Source organism: Heterocephalus glaber, unplaced genomic scaffold (assembly GCF_053883595.1).
Source record: "Heterocephalus glaber isolate CG9 unplaced genomic scaffold, H.glaber_assembly_v1.0 deba00001442, whole genome shotgun sequence".
NCBI classification, from domain to species: domain Eukaryota; kingdom Metazoa; phylum Chordata; class Mammalia; order Rodentia; family Bathyergidae; genus Heterocephalus; species Heterocephalus glaber.
The window spans coordinates 5,073,786-5,096,533 of record NW_028258296.1 but is presented as its reverse complement, the minus strand read 5'-3'; the positions used below and the strand labels follow the sequence as shown (position 1 = coordinate 5,096,533).

Sequence of the window (22,748 nt, the reverse complement as noted above, 5' to 3'; positions counted from 1 at the left end):
GAAAAACCTTGTGAGTTACTTGTATTAGAGCTTTTAAGCTTTTTGTTTGTTTGTTTGTTTCGGGTTTTTGAGACCAAGACACTGCTATTCCAGACTGGCCTTGAACTCAGTATGTTGTTCAGGTTGGCCTTGACTCAAGGTGATCTTCCTGCCTCAGCCTCCCAAGTGCTGGGATTTCAGGTGTGCGCCACCACGCCTGGCTTACTTTTCAGGTTTTGACCTTCCTTTCCTAGTTCATGGGTTACAAGCAACAAACCAGAGGGAATTTGTTTAGAGGTGGAGGCTGGCCAGCAGTCTAAGAGAAACAGGAAACTGAGAGGCAGAAGTACTGAGAAGAAGGTGATGCAGGCTGCTGAGCAGCACGGAGGGCGACACTGCAGGAGAGTGTGATGCAGCCCTGTCAGTGACGCCACCTTCGAGCGTTTTTCAGTCAGTGCCTTGTTTAAGAAGTCAGGGAGAAGAACATTCAGAATAGTTAAAGTATGGCAGTTTTGGCATTTATGTGCTCGACACCGTGCAGTGGCGCGACTGACAGGTCTGTGTGCACACCCTCTGCCTCCTGTCCAGCACCCTGGCACCCGTGCTCAAGGGTTGTTTAGGCCCTCATGACTTGTATCTTGCTGCCGAACTGGTTTATCCCTGAGGCAGTGCTGCTACCGGAGATCCTTTTAATAGATCCGAAGTTTTATCACTGTTCATTTCAGGGCTGCTTGTACTCTCCATCCTGTGAGCCTGAGTCACAATCCATATGGCTGAGCATTCTCTCAGACTTGCATGCAGCTCTTGCCCTTAAAACATTTTTAACTTCCAAAAAACACACCGAATGATTGACGTGCGTGACTTGGGTGGAAGTCTGCATGCCTGTGAGACCCGCCCGCTGGGACCAGATGAAAGACTGGGTTATTTACCATTGCAGGAGCTGGGAAAGTATGGCCTGCTCTATTACAACGCGCTGTTCATGATTCTGCCCACGCTGGCCATCGCGTATTTCACGGGAGATGCACAAAAGGTAGGACTTCTAGTGACTGCTTGTGACTGGAACCTAGTGGGTGTGTTGACAGGAAATGTGTGGATGAGTGAGTGCAAACCGAGCCCCTTGTCTGGCTTGCTGACGGCCCACCACCCTCTTCTTGGTACGTGCTGTGGGGGCTGATGCAGCTTACATAGCTCTGCCAGCATCAAGATTGTGCACACTTGTTTCCTTTTCTTACTTGCCAGAGTAAAGGAAGGAAATTTTTACATTTCTGCTGGACAGGAAAATAGGAATAATAGCAAACTATCTTTGAGAAACAAAAACTCCTGAAATAGTAAAATTGTTTAAACCCTAAACAAAATGATAGGCACCATGAGAATTCTGTGTTTTTCTGGGAGCTGTTATCCTGGTTTAAATCCCAATTTGGGAGCTGGGTGTGGCGGTGCACACCTGTAATCCTAGTACTGGGGAGGCTGAGGCAGGAGGATTGCCCTGAGTTTGAGGTCAACCCGGGCTACTAGTGAGTTCAAGGCCAGTCTCAACTACCCAGCAAGACTGTCTCAAAAAAACTTAAAAAAAAAAATCTCAATTTGATTTTTTTCTTTGAGATACTTAGTACTCTGTAGTTCTTTGAGCATATAAATAACAATTGATAAAGTAGTTTATCAGTTTTCTTTCTCTTTTTTAAAACCAATTTTCTGCAGATATTTGATTAAATAAATCCAGGATAGAATGACAAAATAAATCGAAAGAATTTTTCTCTAAAATAAGCCCATGTTCATTGGAGAAAAATAAATAACCATATTGTTAGAATTCATGAAATTTTGGAAACCAGGATTCTACAGTGGATTTTTCTCCCAGGATTCCTTCTAAATCCCCTGGCTAGTGGCTCTTTCATATAAGTATGTTGCTCATTTATTGGCATGACAGTGATGATCCTCATAATTCAGTGGGAGCTGAAATAAAAGATTTGTGGAAGCAGTTGACCTGGCAAAGTTGTTCTTGAAACAGAGGCAGGATTCTGGCAACTTGGGAAGCTTTTCCCCCACCTAGCCCTCGTGTTTAAAGCACAGATCCCCTTGGAGACATGTGGCTGCGCAGGAATGGGTTGTGCCCAGGGTTCCAGCAGGCCTGAAAATGGGCTGGGCAGGGGTGAGGGCCATTGCTCTAACCAGGAGCACTGTGTATTCTGTGGCTGGGAAGAAAATGGATGAGAAAGTCATGTTTATTGAGTCCATGTCTTGGGCAGGTGGCTTTATATATGTATTATCACGCAGTCTTCGTAATAGCCCTCAGAACTTTGCCTGTGGCCGAAGTGGAGGTTCAGAGAGACTAAATAACTTGGCTGGAGTCACAGTGTTGATGGATCCCAGAGTTGGGGTTTAAACCCTGGCCCTGCTGCAGAGGCCTGGTCTCCCCCGTGTTCTTCCTCCTCCTCGCAGGCTCTGGCTGGAGCACCTTTGCCCTGCCTCCTGGCAGAAGTGTGGTTAAGTAGCGCTCCCGTGCCAGGCCTGTCTGCACACGGGAAGTTGGAAGAGCCACTGTGGTTAGGTATTCTGAGAGCTGCCAAGGAATTAATAAAAATTCCCTTTATTGAGCTGAAATTTTGACCAGTAACTTGCAGCCACTTGAGATTTCTTCATTCCACAGCGATGACAATGTGTACAGAAGTCACAGCACGATCTGTGCATGTTTCCAAGTTTCCTGACTCCCCCCAGTTTGAAAGGCTGCAGTACAGCTGAGAACATCTCTGCAGTGTGAACAGTTACTTTGCCACTTGCATGGGGATTAGATTGAGATTTTCTTCTTACTCTGCCTTTCTTCTGTTTTTAGGCAGAAGACGGGACTTTGAGTAGGCTTTTTGTTTTTCCAGTGAAAGTGCCAGGCAAAGGCCAAGAAAGGTTTATTTTAGAAGAATAATGATTTTGAAGAATGTTAGTTCATCAAAATGTTTTCAACTTGGGACGATAAAATAATTATAGACGCTGACGCATTGTGTGTCACATCTCATCAGTATTTGGTTTCCACATAAATGTTTGTTTGTTCTCTTAATTACTAATTACTGTGGTTCTTAGTGAACATTTATTGGGTACAAATGGACAGCTGGCTTTCTTACAATGGTCTGCCCTTTTTGTTTTTTTCTTTTTGTTTCTTGAGACAGGATCTTGCTATGCAGTCTAGGTTGGCCTGGAACTCGCAGCAATCCTCCTGCCTCAGCCTCCCCAGTGCTGGAATCCCAGGCGTGTGCCACTATGCCTGGCCTCTTTTTCTTAGCAGATTGCTCCTTAACGTGGTCTCCCTCTGAACATTATCACAGAGTTGGGGTTATTGTGTGTCTCACTGTAACTCAGCACGTGACTCACGTGGTGAGAAAGAGGAGTTGGGTGGTGGTCTTACCATTGACACCAGCCAGCTAAGACCAGCAGCCTTCACGGGTCTGTGGAAGAGGGTTCTGGGGCCACTGGAGGTGAAAAGTGAAATTAGGTCAATTCTGCCTTTTCAGTGGGGTTGAGGGGAGACTGTTTCATGGAGATTTGTCTACAGACAAAACATGGAGTGAATAAGAGCGTTGTTTTGGTAGGTGAGGAATTAAGTTGAGCTTTGGCGGGTGAGAGATCCAAATCGGACTGTGCCTGAGGGAGCCGCCATGCCTCAGTTTCACTCTGATCAGTGACTCTGTGCCCCTCACTGTGCGGAGCGAGCTCTGTGTCCCTTCTCGTAAGCCCGGGCCACACCGGGAGACCCTGGCCCAGCCCTGAGGCGGGTGGGACCCAGCCCAAAGTGCACGCTGCTAGGGAGGATTCGGGCTCGCGAGAGACCCACATGGGCCCAGCATGGGTCTTTGCTGTGCCCTTCGGTGCAGTGGGTCTGGCTTCCTTGTCTACCAGACGTAGCCAGTAGCATTGACTGGCTTGGGACTGAGGTCCGTGGACCGTGTGTTGGGCGGTTTGCTTGGTGGAAGCCCGGTGACCCGTGCTGTCCCGGAGGCTCCTGGGAGTTTGTTCCTTCCAGGAGCGCTGCAGCCCCACAGTGCTCCTGGTTTGTAGGGAGCCTAGTCTCGAGGGTTGGCATGCAAGCAGGGTGTGTGGCAACATCACAGGTCAGAGCTTTCCTGGTAGGCGGGCTCACCGTCAGCACCTGTCTCCTGCAGGTGCACTCTGCCTCCTACGTGTGTGTGTGTGTGTGTGTGTGTCTGTCTGTGGGTGCATTTTTTTGAAAAAGAAGGCCCTTCTCTAATGGTGCTGGGATTCCAGTGGGCGGCGTAGCCTGCACGGAGATTGTTTGGGAGCAGGAGAATGGTGGGGAGCTGCTGCTGCGGACGGGGCTCTTTCAGCGAAGGCCCACCAAGGGGACTGGGGACCGCTTTCTTGACTGGAGGGGTAGCAGGCCTGTGTAGATGGAGCAGGTTCTGAGTCGGAGGGGAGCTACGATTCTGGAAGATGTAACCACCAGGAAAGGCCAAGGGAGGAGAACCAGAGGGCACGTGAGGCCTGCAAGCCCAGCACCCAGGAGGCTTAGACAGGAGGATCCAGCCTGGGCTACATACCCCTCCACAAAAAATGAAAAATAGAACAACAGCATGCATTTCAGCATGCATTTGAGGTGGAAGTGAGCGAGAGTGAGCATCAGGGTCCAGGACGCCCTGATCGTCCCGAGGTCTCCAGCTTCCCGGCCAGGCGCCAGGGTCCCACCTATGTGCAAGGCGAGGTTGTCAAGGTAAACGGTCAAGTGCAGAAGCAAAGCATGAGCACCACATGGGCTGTCTGTAGGTAACGTAAAAACATCAGATACACTCACGGATTTTATTCATGTATTCACTGAAGAAACTGGAAGAGTACACATGAAATGGCCAAGGAGCTTCGGTTTGCTGTGTATGCGTAGGAGCAGGGTAAGGGGCGTTGGAACGGAGGGCCTCTCTAGCTGCTGTCTCTGTGTGGTTTCTAGTGTAGAACCATATGAAGGCATTTGAAATTAGACTCTGTAAAGTGAAGAATAGCATTTCTGTAAATGCTTAGCACCTGTGATGAACCCTGAGTCAAGGGCACCTGGGTGCTGGGACAGACCGGTCTGCTCCCTTTTCAGAGCCACAGACGGCTCACGTGCTGATGTGGGAGCCCTGCTGGCTGGAGGCCGCTGTGAGGGGCTGGCAGCCCTTCCTCCAGAGCCAGGGGCCGAGAGTGGAAAATAAATCACCTCCCGCCTACTGGGCAGGCTCCAGCTGCACAGTTCTTCCCAGCCAGCACTAGGACGGGCCTTGGCAAAGCATCTGGACACCACGCGTGTGTGTGTGCATGAAGTTTATTCAAGCTTGCAAAATGTTGGGTTTATCAGGAGCCAAAGAACCAATGTATTTAGTGCTTAGTTTTAAATCATGTCTCTTCTCAAGCATTCTTTTTTTTTTGGTACCGGAGATCGAACTCAGATCCTTGCGCTTGCAAGGCAGGCGGCAGAACCACTGAGCTAAATCCCCGGCCCTTCTCAAGCATTCTTAAGGAATAAGTTCCTCTGTAAGACAGCAGTTGGCCCGGTGTCCCCAAAGGCCCCTGATTCACAGGCGCAGGCGCCATAGGTTGGAGCAGGTCCAGGCGGAGCCCCAGGCTGTGGGGCTGGGGCTGGGGCTGGGGCTGGGGCTGGGGCTGGGGCTGGGGCTGGGGCTGCAGCCGCCACAGAGCAGAGGCTGCTTCAGAGCAGAGGAGTGAGGGAGCAAGGTGTGTCCCCCTCCTCCTCCTCCTCCGGGGTGGAGACGGAGCCCTGCTGTGGGCTCACAAGGCTGCTCTGTGGGTACCACAGCTGCACAATGTGCTCCTTGTGTCCCAAGCCGCAGGGAATGTGCTGCCAGGCAACGTGTTGCCAGGCATCTGCCCTGGTGTCTCTCACCACTGCTGCTGACTCAGCCCTGAGGAGACACGGCCGGCCCTAGCTCTCCTCGGGGTTTCTTCTGCTCCGGGTCAGCCTGTGGAGCATGGTGGCCTGGAGACCCTGCAGTGTTTCTTCCTCACTGGGCCAGATCTCTGTGTTCTGGTCCTCAGCGTCCTGTGTAAAACAAGTGGGTCGGTCGGTTGGTTCTGGTCCTGCGCGGTCTGTCTGCCTTGGCTCTGGGTTGTCTGGCTGGCCGCTCTTGGCGTCCTGTGTGATGGTGTGCCCAAGCCACTTGGGGAGTGCAGTGCGAGGCCCTGCCCTCACACTGTCCCCTCTTCCTCCCACGGGGCCTCCGGAGCTGCGGCCAAGAGACCTGGGTTCCCCTCCCCTGTCTCAGTGGGGTCCCAGCCCCCGGCTCCATCAGTGAGCTCCGTGACCGCCCTGGGAGCCGGGCCGTGGGTCCTGCTCAGCACTGGCTACCTTTCCTCCATGCCTCCACTCAGGCGGTTTCTTGGCAAGTAAATGGACCCAGGAGAACTAGCGAGCCTGTGTTCTGGATCTGCACCCAAGATGATAAAGAGGGGGCCACGGTCTTCCACCCACGGTTCTCCGCAGCTCTGTTCCCAGTGGCCAAGTGTGGAAGCACCCCAAACGGAAGTCTGGTGGCTGGGGAATAAACAGGTTGTCCTGTGTCTGTGAGATGGGACAGTTGGCAAAAACAAGCGAGGCCTGGTGCACCCGAGTTTGGGTAGAGCACACGCACGGCGCATGCTTTCCAAGGACTGAGCAAAGGGACAGAGGCCACTGGGCCAGGCCAGGGGTGGGCATGGAGATGTCCTTATCCCGGTGGAATAGTGGTTTCCTGACTACGACTGTTGGAGCTCAGCGCATCGTACACTTTACATTGGTGGGTGTTCCCTTCTAGATATTCTACCTCAGCAAGAAAGCCGTGCACAGACTGCGGGTCCCCTGTCTGCTGAGCGTGGAGCTGGGCACTGGGATGGATGTCTTGTGGGACAGTAGAGACGAGAGCCCAGGAACACATGCTGGGCACGAAGGAGGCTGCGTTTAGCTGAGGGCAGCTGGGCAGGTGGAGAGGTACCTCTGTCTGTGAAGCAGGAGGAGCAGGCATTGCCGCAGCCCAGAGCTCGGGTGTACAGGGAGCAGTGGGAGTGGAGCTGGACAGGCTGGCGGGGCGAGAGGGGAGCGTTTCTCACTCGTGCTTGTCATGCTTGGACTGCAAAGGGGTCCGCTCAAGAGAGAGACCACCCTCTCGGACGAGAGTGACCGAGCCGTGCGCCCTCTCATTGCTCTTTCATTTTGGTTTAAAACAGACAAACAAACAATACCAGCAGCAGAAGACTTGCATTTTGAATCAGCTGTGTTAAAGTGGGCTTTTGTAACCACGCTGTACCCGACCCCTCCCCCCATGTGTTGTTACTCCCAGAAAGCCTGTGGCATGTGTGCGTGGGCGATATCAGCCATCTGGGAGAGGCCAGGTGTGTGTAGCCAGATGCGTTATGCTTTCCAGGAAAGAGCGATTTCTTTGCACCAGTAGGGAGAGGTCCAGACGCTGCCCATGTCATGTCTTGGGAAGGAGGAGCCATGTGAAAGTGCTCATTGGCTGCAGCCCACACTTGGGAACTGCTCAGCAGTGCTCTGTCCGTGGAGGGAAACACGCGGATATTTGCCCCTGTGCATGTGTGCGTGCATGCATGCAAACATGTTGGGGCGCGTTCACAAGAGCGTCTCCGTTCACGACTGAGATGGCTGAGGTCGAGGGCCTGTCTCATGCCTGATGTTTTCTTGTGTGTTCCAGGCGCTGGAGTTTGAAGGCTGGGCCGACACCCTCTTTCTTCTGCAGTTCGCCCTCTCCTGCGTGATGGGGTGAGCCCCCGCTGCCTGCGGCAGATGCGTTCTCTGGGGAAGTGGCTGGGGAGATTTGTTGCCATTTCTCAGTCTCCCAAGTGGGAGTCTCCAGCTTGGGATGAGCACGCCTCCGCTTCCAAGGTGGCTCCGAGCCCCTGGTATGGCCTCAGGACTGCTGCCCTGATCCCAAGCCCTGCTTAGAAAGGAGAAGAAAACCGATGTTTATCCCGGAACCTGCTGTGTGATAAGCAGCATTGTGTTTCAGCTGTGCTAATGTTGCTTTCTCTAGTGGCCATTTGACACGTGCTGTTGCTCCTTGTGAGACAGTGGGATCAAAGCTTAAGGGAGTTAGTGGGGTGGCAGTGGTGGCATTTGCGTGTGGGGCCGCTTGGCCTCTTTGTACCAGCCTGTCTTCCTCGTAGACGGGAATGTGGGAAAGGGCCCTGCGAGCCCACCTGGTCCCCTCGGCCGTCGGTTCAGCTCTGTCGGTGAAGGCCTGGCACGGGCAGGTTTTTAAGACCAGCCAGGCCACAGAGTGCCAAGGCTGCCCCGCCGTGCAGATGAGGGAGCTCCGCTCAGTGGCTGATGAGCCCGCCCGGCCCCCGCTGGTCCTCGCCTGGTTTCTTTCCATCCCACCGAATCTTTCTCACCGCCGGCTGTCCGACCCAGAGGCCACGTGGTCCTGTGGGCGGCGCTGTGCGCTCAGAGCCGTCCGCCTGGGTCCAGAGTGCCTGGGACCTTGCTCTCCGGTCACGGTCACGGCGCTGCGGGGTGGCAGAGACAGCGCGTTGAGGGCCCTCCTTGTGACACGCCTCTCTCCCTGGCCCCAGGTTCATCCTGATGTATGCCATCGTGCTCTGCACACAGTACAACTCTGCCCTCACGACCACCATTGTCGGCTGTATTAAGGTGAGCTGGAAAAAATGCTGTCATCTTTGGGTGCCCGCCAGGTATGAAAACTGTTCCCCTGGAATAAGAGTCGGGTATGGCCTTCAGTCCTGTGGTCCTCATTTTCTCAGACTGGCTCCACAGTCTGACAAATTGGGCGATGGTTTCTAGAACAATCTTTAGGAGCTCGTGGAAGGTGTAGCCTCTCCTTGTGGGCACTTAGCTCTGAGTGATGTGGGCGGAGGAGCTTGGAGCAGCTCGGCTGCAGGAGGAAGCAGTAGTAGCAGCTGGCGGTGTGGCAGGGATGGGCCCGCCTGCTGCCACCAGCCAGACTCATGCTGCTGTCCACCTCACTCTGTCTGGGCTGCTGTGGGGCCAGCACGGCTGCTGGAAGCTGATCCAGGAACTTTCCTACGCTTGAGCCTCGTGTGACCTTTCCATGATGTCATTTCCCTGTGGGACTCATGGAGGAGACCCACTTGTCTTCAGCCCGGAGACAGTGAATTGCACTGACGCCCGCGACCTCTTTCGTCTGGCTTGTGGTCCTGGAGCTGTACAGCGCAACAGCACATCCACATCCCGGGTCGATTAGCAAAGCAGGCCTGTGTTCTGGCACAAGGCAAGCCTGAGTGGGCCCATGTGCCTGGGGAGGGAGGGCCGCCATCCTGCACGTCCTTCCTGACGTCTCAGTTGTCTGCAGTGGCCAGGTCCACAGAGGGACGATTTCCACCGGTCTGCTGTTCTCTCCGCACCCAGTAGAGAGGGACCCACTGCATCCCGTGTTAGAGACCAGACTGGGTTAAAATTTGAGTCTGTGGCATCAGGTTGTGGAGTTGGAGTGTTTGGCAGGCAGAGAATTCTAAATTAGATCTGACAAGTCAATTGCCTGAGTTCCACAGAGCAGAGATAATCTACATTTAAGGGACTGGGCTGGCTGACGCTGTTTCATCCCCCAATCAGCTCGGTTGGGTTTTGGTTTATAAAATGAATGACTCAAGCTGGAGGGACTGCTCGCATTTGCAGAATAACTGTGTCTGGAACAGGCGACACAGGCAGCCGGCAGAGACGAGAGGTGCAGGAAAGCCGAAGTTTAATTTAGATAACGGTGCTGTTTGCACATTGCCGTGGCCATCATGGGACACAAGCACAGTAATGTTCCCATTGACATAAAGTCTGTACTTTTCTTTGGACACAACACTGCTCTCACAGTAGTCCAGGAATCCCATAGACTTGCTCAGTCCAGAAGGACTCATTTTATTTCTAACTGTAGAGGAAAGAAGAAAATGGGTCATCGATAGGACCCTGTTGCTTCTGCTCCTGGCTGCATAGTATTGCTCTGAGCATGGTGCTCCTTCACCAGGTGGGTGTCCACAAAGCCCTGCTGGGCAGCCTCACGCACCACAGCGGCCTTTCCTGTGCTGTTGTCCTCCCAAGGGGCTTTGGTGCTTCCTTCTGCACTTAAAGCTCTCAGCCCCACAAACCCTTCGGTCAGATTCCTTTTTTCTCTTTGAGGTTGTGGGACAATCACTTGGGATTGTGAGTGAAAAAATGGAAATTCCTGGGCCTCTACAGATAGACATACTGAGTCACAGCCATAGAAGAGAGCCTGGGAATCTTCATTGTTAATCAGGGTTTTCAGATAATTTCCAGGGATACTGAAGTTTGAGCATTGCAGTCTTGGCTCTCAGCTAGCAGGATGTTCTCTACTTCCTAGTAAGTTCCATTTGGAGGAGGTTGGTGTCTTTCCCTTATAGAGAACCTTGTTTGAGAAATCATTGTATTGGTCAGCTTTACCATCACCGGGACAAAATATCTGACACCTGCAACTTTCAAGGAGGAAAAGTTTAATCTGGCTCACGGTTTCTGAGGGTTCAGTCCATGGCTGGCTGCTGCAAAGCAGGAATGTCCTGGCGGAAGGGCTGGTGAGGCAGAGCTGCTCAGTTCACGGCAGCTGGGAAGCAGCGCTCAGGAGAAGAGCACCAGCAAAAGTGGTGGCCAGCGCTCCAGAGGCAGCCCTGGGACCTCCTCCTCCACCTGCACCCCTCCTGACAGCGTATCCTGCCAGGATCAGCAGTCACTTACAAATGTGAAAGAAAGGAGATCCGGGCAGAAGTAAATAGTAGTTTAATATAGTGCTGAAAGTCATTCTCTGCTTTTGTAATCTGACGATAATTTTAAGGGAGGAAGAACAAGTTTGCAGCTGGGGTATCATGGGAGAAATTATAGACATAATTCTTTGAAATGACATCTCAGGTGTTTTTTAAGATACCAAGAAGAATCACTTCTTGGCCTTTTGGCTGAGATCAAGTGTAGTATCTGTTCTCATCAGTTTCAGATACCAAGAAGATTCTGCTCCCACAGTCTCCATGTTCATTAAGTCCCCACCATCCCCTTTTCCTCTTAAGGAGGATGCTTGCACACAAGCAGGCCTTCCTTCTTCACTGTCCCCTCGAAAGCCTATGGTTATCCAGTAGGAGGGAGAGGCCTCCTGTTGCCATACCCAGGCAGGGGCAGTCTGACTTCTCGTTCGTGTTCTTAACCCATGAAAGCATTTGTCTTCAAGGGGAGCAGATTGGGAACAAGCCAGCCTCACAGGTTCCTCCTGTGTCCTTGCCACCCTGCGCTCAGCTGAGGCTGATGGGTTTCTCTTGTTAATTGTCTGTTTGTATTTTAAGGATAGATATTTGGGCTCAGCATAGATGAGTTTATGTGTACTTTTTAAAATCTCAGTTAAGCCTGTGTAACAATATTTTTCCATTTTTCTTTTTAGAATATATTAATAACTTATATTGGAATGGTCTTTGGTGGAGATTATATTTTCACATGGACGAATTTCATTGGTTTAAATATCAGGTAAGTGAGGATATTAATTATAACCACATTGACAAGTCTCAGTAAGGTTGGGCTATGAATTATATGGCAAACTTTCTCACTTATTAAATGAACATTTTTGGAGTCCTAACACTATGCCAGACAGTTAATGCCTCGGGGGAGAAAATGGTTTCATAGTCTGTGCCTAGTACCTGGGGAGTCTTGTGTGGAAGTTGAACTCCCCTTGGTTACCTTCCAGCCGTTTACTCATGCTAGATCGGTGCCGTGTTCTCTGGAGTTCAGCGAGAAGGGTGTCGGCTCTGCTGCGACTGCTTTTCCTGGGTCTGGCCTTGGCGCGTCACTGCCTTTCAGCTGCATCAATGGAGCCAGTGACTGTACTGTACAAAAGATCTTTTCTTCAGTTTTAGCAATTTGAATTTCCTGGTTGTAAAGATTATTTAAATGCTGAAAAACTACCCAATTTCTATTTGGACCAGACTTTTGTCCCAACTCAGACTTGGCTGTTTCCCAGCCCCTGGAGGCCTCCGGCTGACAGAATCCAAGCGTGTCCCCCTTTGTTCCCCGTGGTCTCTGTCATCCTGGTGGAACCCCTCCAGCTGCTCAGCTCAGGAGCCTGCATGCACTCCCTTGCCCCTGCCTAGCCAGCGTGGCAGCAGATGTTGGCAGAGTCAATTCTCACAGGCAGCAACCTGTTGTCATCACGTAAACCCAGCCCACCTGCCCTAGGCTGGACATGCAGGTGGCCGGGCTGGATTTCTGACCTCCCTGTCCCTGGTCACTTCTCAGCTCAGTGGCCAGTGTGTGCTTTGTGCACGGAGAGTCAGGGCGTGTCCTCCTTGTAACGCCCTCAGCCCACCGTAGACTCTCCAAGTCCCATAGTCCTTGTGGTACCCGAGAGCCCTGTCCCTCTCCACCCCTCCAGCTCCAGCTCCTGGTTCTGCCTCCCCGCCGTCATCCATGCGGTCTGTCTGCCGCTCCTCGAGCTCTCCTCAAGAGCTGTTGGGCTGGGTGTTTTTTCTCCCGGGAGCAGTAGACTGCCAGGCGGTTGCTTGGTGAAATTCTTCACACCTATATGTTTTTGCGCAAATCTTACCTTCTCAAGTAAACCTACGCTGACTGCCTTATTTTCAAGCTCATTCCTGCACCACACTTTGAATCTCTTATCTTGCCTTTTCTATTTATCTTTTCCAGAGTATTTAATCATTTTCTAATGTCCTATATATTTTTCTTTTGGTATTTGCTGTTTCTTCTCTCCTGGAAGAATACGCGTTTCATAAGGGTAGAAATTTCTGCCTGTATTGTTCACTGATGTTTTCCAGGCTCTGAGAATGAATCCTGGTAGTTGCTTAATAAATATTTGTGTGATTAATTCTGTATGGATTGGTGAAAAAGTGCTTTAGAAGCTGTAATATGCTCTACTGGCACATAGTGGTATCATCCTTTTAATTTGCAGCAGATTGTGTAACCTTTCTGACCTTTCGTTTCTTTGGATGTAAGTAATTCTGAATCATTATGAAGATTAATGCTATCAGTAGGCTAATAATTCATGTTTGGCCTTCCCTGACAGATGTTTGCCCCTGTTGTCTTTTGGAGGAAAAGCCATGCCTCGTGTGGGACTTGCTAGAGGTTGGTGTGGGTCGTGAGGCCTGAAGGTTGGGTGCTGTCGCAGGCAGCTGCACGGTTGGGTGTTTGTCGGGCCTTGTTTGACTTCAGTTGATGCTTGCATTCTTTGTGACATTGAGCAAGTTGTTTACCTTTCTCAGTTTCAATTTTCCTGTGTTGATATGAAAATAACGTTCACTGTAGAGTTGTTACAGTGAAATAGTCTAGGGACTGCCAAGTACCTGTGCACTGCTTTCTCAGTTTCTTCTTTCATTAGTGTTTGTGAGGAAGGAACAGGATATCTGGAGCAACATGGTGATTCTTCTCTGACCTTGAGTGTGGCCTGATTTCATTCATTTCCAACAGTGTGGGTTCAAGAAGCATTGTGATACAAATACAGACCTGACTCAGATGGCGTGCAAAATCAACATACACTTATATTCCAATAAACGGAAAAATAAATTAAAGGAACGATCCTGTTTATAACAGTATCAACAAGAATAAAATGTGTGGGCATAAACTTAACCAAGGCAGTGAAAACTATAATATAATGAAAATATAATAGAAGAAATGAAGGAAGATCCAAATAAATAGGACAACGTCCCATCCTCCTGGGCTCAAGACCTAATACTCCTCATGTTAAATGTCCATGTCCCTACCACCCAAAGCAATCTGCGGATTCATTGCTGTTCCCATCAAAACCCAAATGGCATTTCTTGCAAAAATAGAAAAAAAAAAATCCTGAAATTCATATGAAATAAAACCCAGAATAGCCAAAGCAATCTTGAGAAAGATCAAGGTAGAGGCATCAGGCCTCTGCTTTCCGAATTTATTACAAAGCCACAGTAATTCAAATGTGCCACTGGCAGAAAGGCATGTAGGCCAACAGAACAGAAGAGAGATCCCAGAAATGAACCCACATATTTATGATCACTCGAAGTTTTTACAAAGTGCCAAGGAACGTACAATGGAAGAAGATAATGTCGTCAGCATATGCTGTCGGGAAACTTGGATATCACCTGTGAAAGAGGGAAATTCACTCCATCTTATACCGTGCTCAAAAGCAATTCAAAAATAGATTGAAGACGTGCACATAAGACCTAGAACTGTAAAACCCTAAAAGAAAACAAGGGCCAACTCGCGTGACATTGCTCTTGGCAGTGATTTCATGGGTCTAACGCCAAAAGTCGAGGCAAAAATAGACAAATAAAGGCCAAACATGTGCACAGTGAGAGCTGTAGAGTGGGACAAGGTATTGCAAGCCATGTATCTGATAAGGGCTGATTTCCAAAATATGTAAAGAACTCCTGTGACGTCTGTGACAAAAAGCAGCCTGATCAAAGATGGGCAAAGGTCCTGCGTAAATATTCTCAAATTACACATGGCCGGCCGCTGTAGGAGTGGGGCTAACACTGGTCAGTACCATAGCTAGACGCTGTCTCACGTCTGGTCAGGTGGCTCCTATCAGAAAATAAAGAGCAACAAAATATCCATGTTGGTGGTGCTGTGAGGAAATCCACACGGTTGGATGCCGCGGGTGGAAATCAACTGGCGCAGCAGCTGCAAACTGCAGTGCAGAGACGTTCTTCAGAAAGGCAGGAGCAGACATGCTCGAGAGCTGGACTGCCCCAGGCTGCGAGCCAAGTCCCAGAGTGCACGGGCCGGGCCAGCATGCTATGCGCCACGTGGTTCTTTCCAGCAGCCAGCAACAGTTCACGACAGCTGCACACAGCCCACACCTCTGTGGACAGAGGGAAAATGGGGCATATGTGCAGTGAGGTGATTGCAGCCTTAAAAACGAGGAAATCCCATCATTTCTGACAACATGGATGGATGCGAAAGACATTATGCTCAGTGAATAAGTCACAGAAGGGGAGAACGCGATTCCTCCTATTTGCAGTGTCTAAAATAGACTTAGAATGGGAAAAGAGAATGGTGATTGTCAGGGCCTGGGAGGACGGTGACGTGTGGAGGAGTTGTTCAGTGTGTGTGGAGCTGCAGTCATGTGCACTGTACCGCGTTACACCTGGAGTTAACAATACGGTGGTGGGCGCTTAAAAACCTATCCGGAGGGAAGGTGTCAGTCAGCTTTCTGTCCCTCTGACAAATTACCTGAGAAAATCAATTTAAAGGAAGAACACTAGATTTTGTCTCCTGGTTTCAGAGTTTCAGTCTGAGGTTGGTAGGTCTGCTGTTTCTGGCATGGGCCAGGCAGAGCCTCAGGGTGGCAGGACATCCCGGCTGAGCAGCTCAGAAGAGAAGACAGGAGAGTGCCAGGCAGGAGGAAGGGGTGCAGACAGGGTGACAGGATGCGGTCCTCAAGGGCACCCATGCCCCAGTACCCCCAAGGCCCCACCTCCTGTGATGCCCTCAGATTCCTGATTGAGTCTCGCTCAGAGCTGGCCTCTGGACACGGAGCCCCTTGGGACATCTTCCAAGTCGTGTTCAGTGTTCTCACCACCAAAGGAAAAGCAAAGGGGCCCAGGAACGTTTTAGAAGCAACGGATGTGATTATTACTTTGATTTTTGGTGATCATATCATAGGTGCACGCATGTGTCCAAACTCATCACATTGTACACAGTAAGTATATGTATCTGTTATACCTCAGTAAAGGCATAAAGTTAATGAAAAGTGCCGAGGTATCTTTTACATTGCAGACTATTAAAAAACTTTTGGGGGCTGGGGATTTAGCTCAGCAGCACAGCGCCTGCTTGGCAAGCGTGAGGTCCTGAGTTCAATCCCCGGTACCAAAAATCAAAGAAAAACTTTCAGCCGGGCATGGTGGCACACACCTATAATCCCAGCACTTGGGAAGCTGAGGCAGGAGAATCACTGAGTTCGAGGCCAGCCTGGGCTGCATAGTGAATTCAAGGCCAGTCTGGCTACATAGATCCTGTCTCAAACCGCCTTCCCCCCAACACAGCATCTTTCCAGATGTGTAAATATGTTGGGATGTTACGATACATACCTGCCTGATACGTGTCAAAATCAGTATCTTGGAAATTCTTCCTGTGGAATTTCTTTTTGTGTTGGGTAGTTCTGGTCCATTATATAATTCTGGGCAATTATATATTCTGGTGAAAGTGCTTTGAGTAGTACCATTTTGGTAGTCAGGCTGACCAATAATGATCTTAATGGTATTCTTTAATGGCCCTCACATGTCCCTGTAATATGTCTCTCGTGCCACGTCACTTTTCAGACCCTGTTTTTTTACAAGGCTGGGGAGAATAGGTGATGTGCTTTAGTCAGCCTGTTAGCATTCACATTATATCCAGGGTTGGGATTGGAATATAGGTAGCTGGACTCCTATTCAAGTAATTATTTCCATTAGTGTGTTTGTTAGCTTTTAGCAAGGAAAGTATATTGTCTAAGTTTTTTCTATTTCATCTTTTTAAAATAAAAATAATGGCTTTGTTGTTTATATATTTTTTTATTTTCTTCTAGTCAGTCAACAAAATCAGATTGTGAACGTTATTTTTTTTTAAAGGAAAAGCCAAATTAACAGGAATTATTAGATTTCATCTTGCTTGGTGGAAAAAAATAAGTTTCCTAGAGGAGTGCTACATTTATTCATGTACAAAAATCTGCATTTGTTCAAATGCAGTCACGTCTTCTTCTGGAGCAGCACTGTAACTCTCCAAATCCTGAATCTCGGCCTGAACTTGTGACTCCATTTCCTGTAGAGCCATCGGCCCCGGTCTCTCCTGTGCAGCAGTGGAGCTCTCCTTGAATGAGCGCTTCCTGTCCGTGCAGGCTGCTTGAAGTGCGTCATTACAACACAGCCCTCCTTGAATTTATCCCTCCCGTGATTTTTATCCTATAAATTGTTCACCCATGTCACGGCCTCTTGTAGGCCGAGCTTCAGAGTTTCCACTTAATCAAGTGTTAATCGAAGACTTAGGAGACAGGGGTGGGAATGGAAATGATGACAGCTAAGGATGATAGTCCGCACAAAAGCCACGAACAATTGCAGGCACCAGAGTTCAGAAAATGTTTCTTTATTTCACACGAGTGCATTAAGTGCATGACACACGGTGTGTTGAGTTATGAAGTGTTAGACAGAAGCAGTCCCCTTGTTATCAAGTGTGCTTGTTATTTGTGTGCTGTGTCTGCATCCAGTTGGTCACTTGGCAGTAAGTCTCCAATGTATCTGTCTACGCAGACGTTTACCATAAGAGATGTTTTTGAAAACCCTGGCCATGGGTCTCAATTTCCTATGAGACAGTACGACATCTGCAGAATAGGAAAGAGAGAACAAAAGACACAAAGACTTGAGAGAAGCTGGGTCTTGGGCTGATCTAAGCTGCTCTGGGCAGTAAAGACAAAAGCCACCAGGGCCAGGGATTTTAGCTCAGTGGTGCTTCGTCTACTTCAGAAGTGCAAGGTCCTGAGTTTCATCTCTGGTACAAAAAGAAAAAAGAAAAAGGCACCAAGGATGTCCATTGTTTATTCGTTACAAGCATGGGAAGGCGGGGGCTGGCAGGCCTCCGGATGCCTGCTGGTAACAGTATTGCAGGCAGGCGGGTCACCAGTGTATCCTTTGTGAAAGAGAACAAACAGTTAATCCAGAGGGGAGGAATTTAGTTGGAGTCAGTTGACCTTGGCTGGAAGTGAACTCAGCCAAGCCCTGCTACTTCAGGAACCAGGACTTAAGTCTCGGTAGCAGCCATTAGCAAAGGAGCAATCTAGACCAACTCTGCTACCTGACATGCCCATTTGAGTCACATAAAGCTCCGGTCGGACTCCTGAGATAATATGCAGCCAATTATAGAGGGGCAAGGGGCTTGTGCCACTACAGCCCGCTAATACTGAGCAGAGGCGTCTGCTACAGTTTACCTCTCATCCAAAGGCGCCCGCCTGGGTATTTACAGATACTTAATTATAATTCATATTATCGTTTAGCTATTATGTCAGTAATATTGCTTGTTTATATTTAATTACATATTAACACTATTTTCTAGTCCATTGTGTGTTGCAGTGGCCATAGTAAGTGTGTCCGTCTGTCTGATGATCTTAACTGTGGCTTATTTTGGGTGTAGGATTTATATTATGAGCACCCTGAAGCATCATGCTGGGCTTACTTTCCGGTTAGGTCTTATTTTGGGGAAAATGAGGTCGCAGCATTGTATGGGAAAAAGAATCTGTGACTGGGCCGAGACATACCCAGCCTCTCACCCTGCCTGGTTTCTCTGCTGTTAGGGAAGGCCTGAAAGCCCCTCTTGGACCAGAGTGCAGGAAGCAGGAGGCTTGCTCTGTAGCTTTTCAGGCCTCACCCAGTGTGGATTCTGTGGTTTGCGGAGTTTGGTTTTTCAAAAATTTAAGAATTTCTTGTCAGGGCTCCGCTGAGAGCCTGTCTCTGTCCCCTGAGTTCCTTCCTGAGTGCTCACCTACGCTGGACGCGGCAGTGACAGCAGTCAGGGAATGGCCGCGTCCTGTGCTCAGCTCCTTGCCCTTCTGGATCCTGACGTCATCACCCCCAGCTACCCAGAACTTGTCAGTTGTCCAGAACTCATCTTGCCCTGCATCCAGTCTTACCAAGCTTTGCTTCTGTGAGTTGTGTTTTCAGTGCTGCACCTGAGAAAGCTTTGACGCAGTGTCACAGAATTTCCTGTTTTCCTCTAGATGTTTTATTTTCAGACCCGTTTTGATGTAATGCTGACATATAGTATGAAGTGCGGGTCAGGGCTCTTCCTAGTGTGGTCTGTTCTAATAGCGCCAGCACCTTTTGTTAAACTAAGCCCTTCCTGTGGAATTGCCTGTTTCCCCCACACTCTCAAGGGTTTCTTTTTAATAATCATTGTTCTCTAAGTGAGGAGGCTGAAGTTCAGAGAGCTAAGTTGAGTGCACGCTGGAGAAAGGCAGAGCCGGTCCCCATGCCGGGCACTAGAGGGAGCAGGTGTCATGGCCTGGGGATGGTGGCCGGGCTCTGGACTAATGATTGCACAGTATGAGGCGGCCTCGGAAACCGTGTATGGACTCATAGCCGGTAGATTCTCAGCAGCATGAGGCAGACGACACTCATCTTGGTTGTGTCCTTTGGTCTGCCCACGTGCTAGGCTGCTCATGTTGGGCCCCTCTGCTGTTCGTTTCCTTGGGGTGCATGTGGCGTCCTGGTGCCCGTTGCTCCTCCCGCTGAGTAGTTCTGTCCACCAGGACTCTGCACACGTGAGGAAGTGCGCTTTGCTCAGTGGCTGTCATTTGGAAAGACGTCTCACCGCCTTCCTGGGGCAGCTGCGTATGTGGACAGGCCATGGGACTGGCCGGCTCTGGGGTTCCCTGTCCATTCCTGACACAGCGAGCTGGACTGAGATGCAGAAACTCCTGTGTTCTGCCGCCGCCGCCGCCGCCACCAGCTGCCTGCTGTGCACTTTGCTGACCTGTTTGTCATCTCTAAAATTTGGGGTGCGACCTAGAGCTGTCCTGTTTGGCTTCTGCTGCTGCGGCCAGCCGGGTGGCGCTGTGTGGTGCGGGTCCGTAGTCTCGAAGTTTGGCAGGAGACTTAGGAGCGTGCAGCAACTTCCCCCAGGTATGGAGAACACAAAATTTGTGTTCTTTCAGTTCTGAGGGGAGTCTGCCACGCATAGGTAGGGTTAAGAGCTGGGAAAGAAAAAAAAAACACAGAGAAAGTGATGGAAATATTTTAGTCTCAGGTACCAGTGTCAAGTAAGAAACGAGGGCTGAGGCTGTAATGTGGCGTCATGCCTGCCTGGCAAGCTCAAGGCCCTGAGTTCGATCCCCGGAACCAAAGGGAAAAAAAAGGGTTGTCTCTGAATGAGTAAGGAAAGTACCTCTTTTGAAACATAAAACGCTATCCAGGCATACCCCCTCCCCAGTTTCTCTGTAGTGCAGTCTTAAAAAGTCCCTGTGTGTACTGGGGCCAAGCAGAACTCTGGCGGACGGAGACTGTCTCCGAATATCAGGGTTAACAGCAGGCGCTATCCCGTCAACGGTGGGGTGCTGCAGCCGTCAGGCAGGGGTGGGGGCTCCGGGCCCGTTCCAGATTTACTGCCCGGCCATGTCCGGAGCTCCTGGGCAGGCAGCATGGTTCCTATGCTGGCCAGCCTTCTGCAGCGAAAGCACCTCCACCTGCAGGGTGTGTGCCAAGAGCAGCCTGAGGCCTGAGGAGATAGATGTTCGGGTGAGTGAGGCGCGGCGCGGCGCGGCCTGGAGGACGGGAAGCAGCTGCAGCTGCCTGAACGCTGTCTCCTGACTGCCCTTCAGCAGTGCCCGCCCGGCCGGCTGCAGCGTTTTGGTGTTGGGAGGCTACGGGCTGCCGGTCAGCCTTGAAAGTGGCTTGTGTTGGTATTAGGTGTGTGACAGCGGCTGTGCGCGCCCAGCCGTGCTGACTCGGGCTTTTGTCACAGATGGAGGGGGTGGGAGGGCAGCTGCGGAGCCCAAGCGAAGCTCGAAGCTCGGTTTGGCTCTGCGGCAGGGCGGGGTCTGGCCTAGGGCCTGCCTCCTGTGCTCCCTGGAGCCAGTGAAGACGCGTCTCGGCGTGTGCTGCGGTGGGCTGGGCTGGCCTGGGCTGGGCTGGGCTGGGCTGGGCTGGGCTGGGCTCGGCTCGCGGGGCTGCGTCTGCGCTGCTGTGCCAGAGGGCCGCAAGTGCTGGGAAGGCGACGCGGGCTGCACGCCCGAGTCAGACTTGGGGTGCAGCAGCCCGGCCTCGCCCCGGCCACAGCGCCCCCTCGCGGCCTCCCTGCGCCCCCGCGCTCGCCCTCCCATCGCCGCAGGGGGGGCGCGGCCATGAGGTGGGTTGGGCCGCTGACTCGCACCCGCCTCTCTGCTGCAGCATCGCCGGCAGCCTGGTGTACTCCTACCTCACCTTCGCCGAGGAGCAGCTCAGCAAACAGCCGGAGGCGGGCGGCAGGCTGGACGCCAAGGGGAAGGGAGCCGTGTGAGCCGCCTTCCTCCGCACCCGCACCCGCACCCGCAGTCCGGATCCCTCGCTGCCTTGGAAGTGTTCGGATCGATCGATCGTAGGGTTGACTGTTAAATGCGTCATTGGAATTCATTTCTATCAGACTGGGGAATGTTCTGGGCTTTTAAATTGATTTGTCTTCTATCCCGACAGCGAGACAGCCGTGTTTGAGGAGGTTTTATTCCACAGTTTGCCGGCGGTGTCCCGGCGCCCGGGCCACCGCGCTCCTCCTCCGATGGACCCGTGGTCTCTGCCCCGGCCCGGGGTGTGCGTCCCTGCCCGCAGGTCACCACCGCCCGGCCTGGCGTGTAACTACTTCCGGTTGGGCACAGCCCAGGGCAGGTACCAGAAATGCATCAAAGGGGGCAGCACTTCCGGGCTGCGCCTCCTCGGCCCTGGGCCTCTGGCGCTGCACTGGCTCTGTTACTTGCGGCCCTGGCAGAGCGTGAGCTGGGAACAGCTGGGCCCCGGGCGGCTTCTGTCCGACCAGGGCCCTGGGGGCGGACGCCACGGCCAGTGCGCCCACCGAGGAGTGTACACCGCCCAGCACAGACCGCTAAGAGGCTGGGATGCCGAGTGGGGTGCATCGTGCCTGGGAGGTGCTAGATGCCCGGGCGCCTCTCCGCCTCCAGGGTGTGGACGGCGGTTTGTGTTCGAAGTCTTTCCTCAGGGCCCTACGGATATAGTTGTGGCTGCTGTGGGACGCAGGCGATTCTTCCTGTTTTTTTTAAAAGAAGAATTACCTTTGTATTATGGCGGTACATTAAAAAAAAAAAATTCTGAGAAGACCCACATTTCCCAGTGGTGATTCTGTTCAAAACTCCTCAGCCATCCCCTAAGGCAGCTCCTGTGCAGGTGAGACCCTCTTCCAGTCTGTAACACAGTGGACGGCACATGGCCTTGGCCTCCTGTCTCACTGCCGCTGCCAGTGCACCAGCACTCTCCTCTAGACCCCCCTGGCGGCTCTTACTGTTCGGATGCCAGGTCCTTGTATGAGGAAATTCTCTGCAGTGTTCTTGGTTTATTAAGGCTTTTAGTTTGAAAATACTTTTTAAAAAGAAATCTACTGGTTAGATTTGTCTCAGAAAAATATTTTTAGAGATTTTGTTCATGAACATTTTTTCTCATGCTGATGACCAACTTGATTCTTGTCTACAGATGTTAGCCTCTCATGATATTTTTTTCAATAGAGATTTATTCTATTTACCAAGTTATTGTTTTTTAAAGGTACTGAGGGTTGAGTTATGTAAATCAGGTGACATAAACATGAAAATTATGTGCCTAAATATTTTTGTTAATAGTGTCAAATAAATACTTTTTCCTGGAAACTTGTGTTGGAATTCCTTTCAAAATGCACAGAGACTAACCCAGAGCCGCAGGTCTGCTCACATGCAGGGTGGCAGCGGGCTCACTGACTCCCTGCTGATGGGGACAACGCTGAGTTCCTCGTTTATGCTCTGCAGGATGGTGCTGCGGCCACTGCTGCCGCTGAGCCCAGGACGCTGCATGCTGCCTTCCTCGAGCAGTCCAGACCCGCCAGCCCCGCTCACGAGGGCAGCCAGCGGGGCCTGGGGTGCAGGGCAGAAGGGCGCTGAGGCAGGCCCGAGGGAGGAGCTTGCAAGAGCACTGAAGAAAGGCTTAGAAAGCAACAGACTCACACTTACCTGTGTCTCACTGTACAGGTCAGCAGTGTTAAGTGTGTTCACAGTGCTGTGCAACCCAGCTCCAGAACGCTTTCCTTTTGCTGAACTGAAACTCATGAAACAAAACCTGCCTTCATCCACCTGACCGGTCCCTGTGCCCCA

At 51.1% G+C, this 22,748-nt stretch overlaps 1 protein-coding gene and 1 pseudogene across 5 annotated transcripts in view; both read left to right on the top strand.

Annotated features, from left to right (window-relative positions):
• The window catches only part of Slc35d1 (solute carrier family 35 member D1), a 47,961-nt gene that overhangs the window by 8,341 nt on the left and 16,872 nt on the right, over positions 1–22,748 (top strand). For 2 of the 5 annotated variants that reach the window (XM_087212891.1, XM_087212890.1), the window contains exons 8-11: positions 917–1,009; positions 7,653–7,720; positions 8,533–8,611; positions 11,361–11,443. In XM_087212891.1, the coding sequence (XP_087069017.1) occupies positions 917–1,009; positions 7,653–7,720; positions 8,533–8,611; positions 11,361–11,443 (323 nt within the window). Of the gene's footprint in view, positions 1–916; positions 1,010–7,652; positions 7,721–8,532; positions 8,612–11,360; positions 11,444–11,660; positions 19,811–20,814; positions 22,272–22,748 lie in introns of those variants that run through there. The other 3 variants (XM_004841492.4, XM_021255563.2, XM_013070975.3) reach the window with 3 other exon arrangements.
• On the top strand, positions 10,868–10,980 carry LOC147827577 (U2 spliceosomal RNA; annotated as a pseudogene).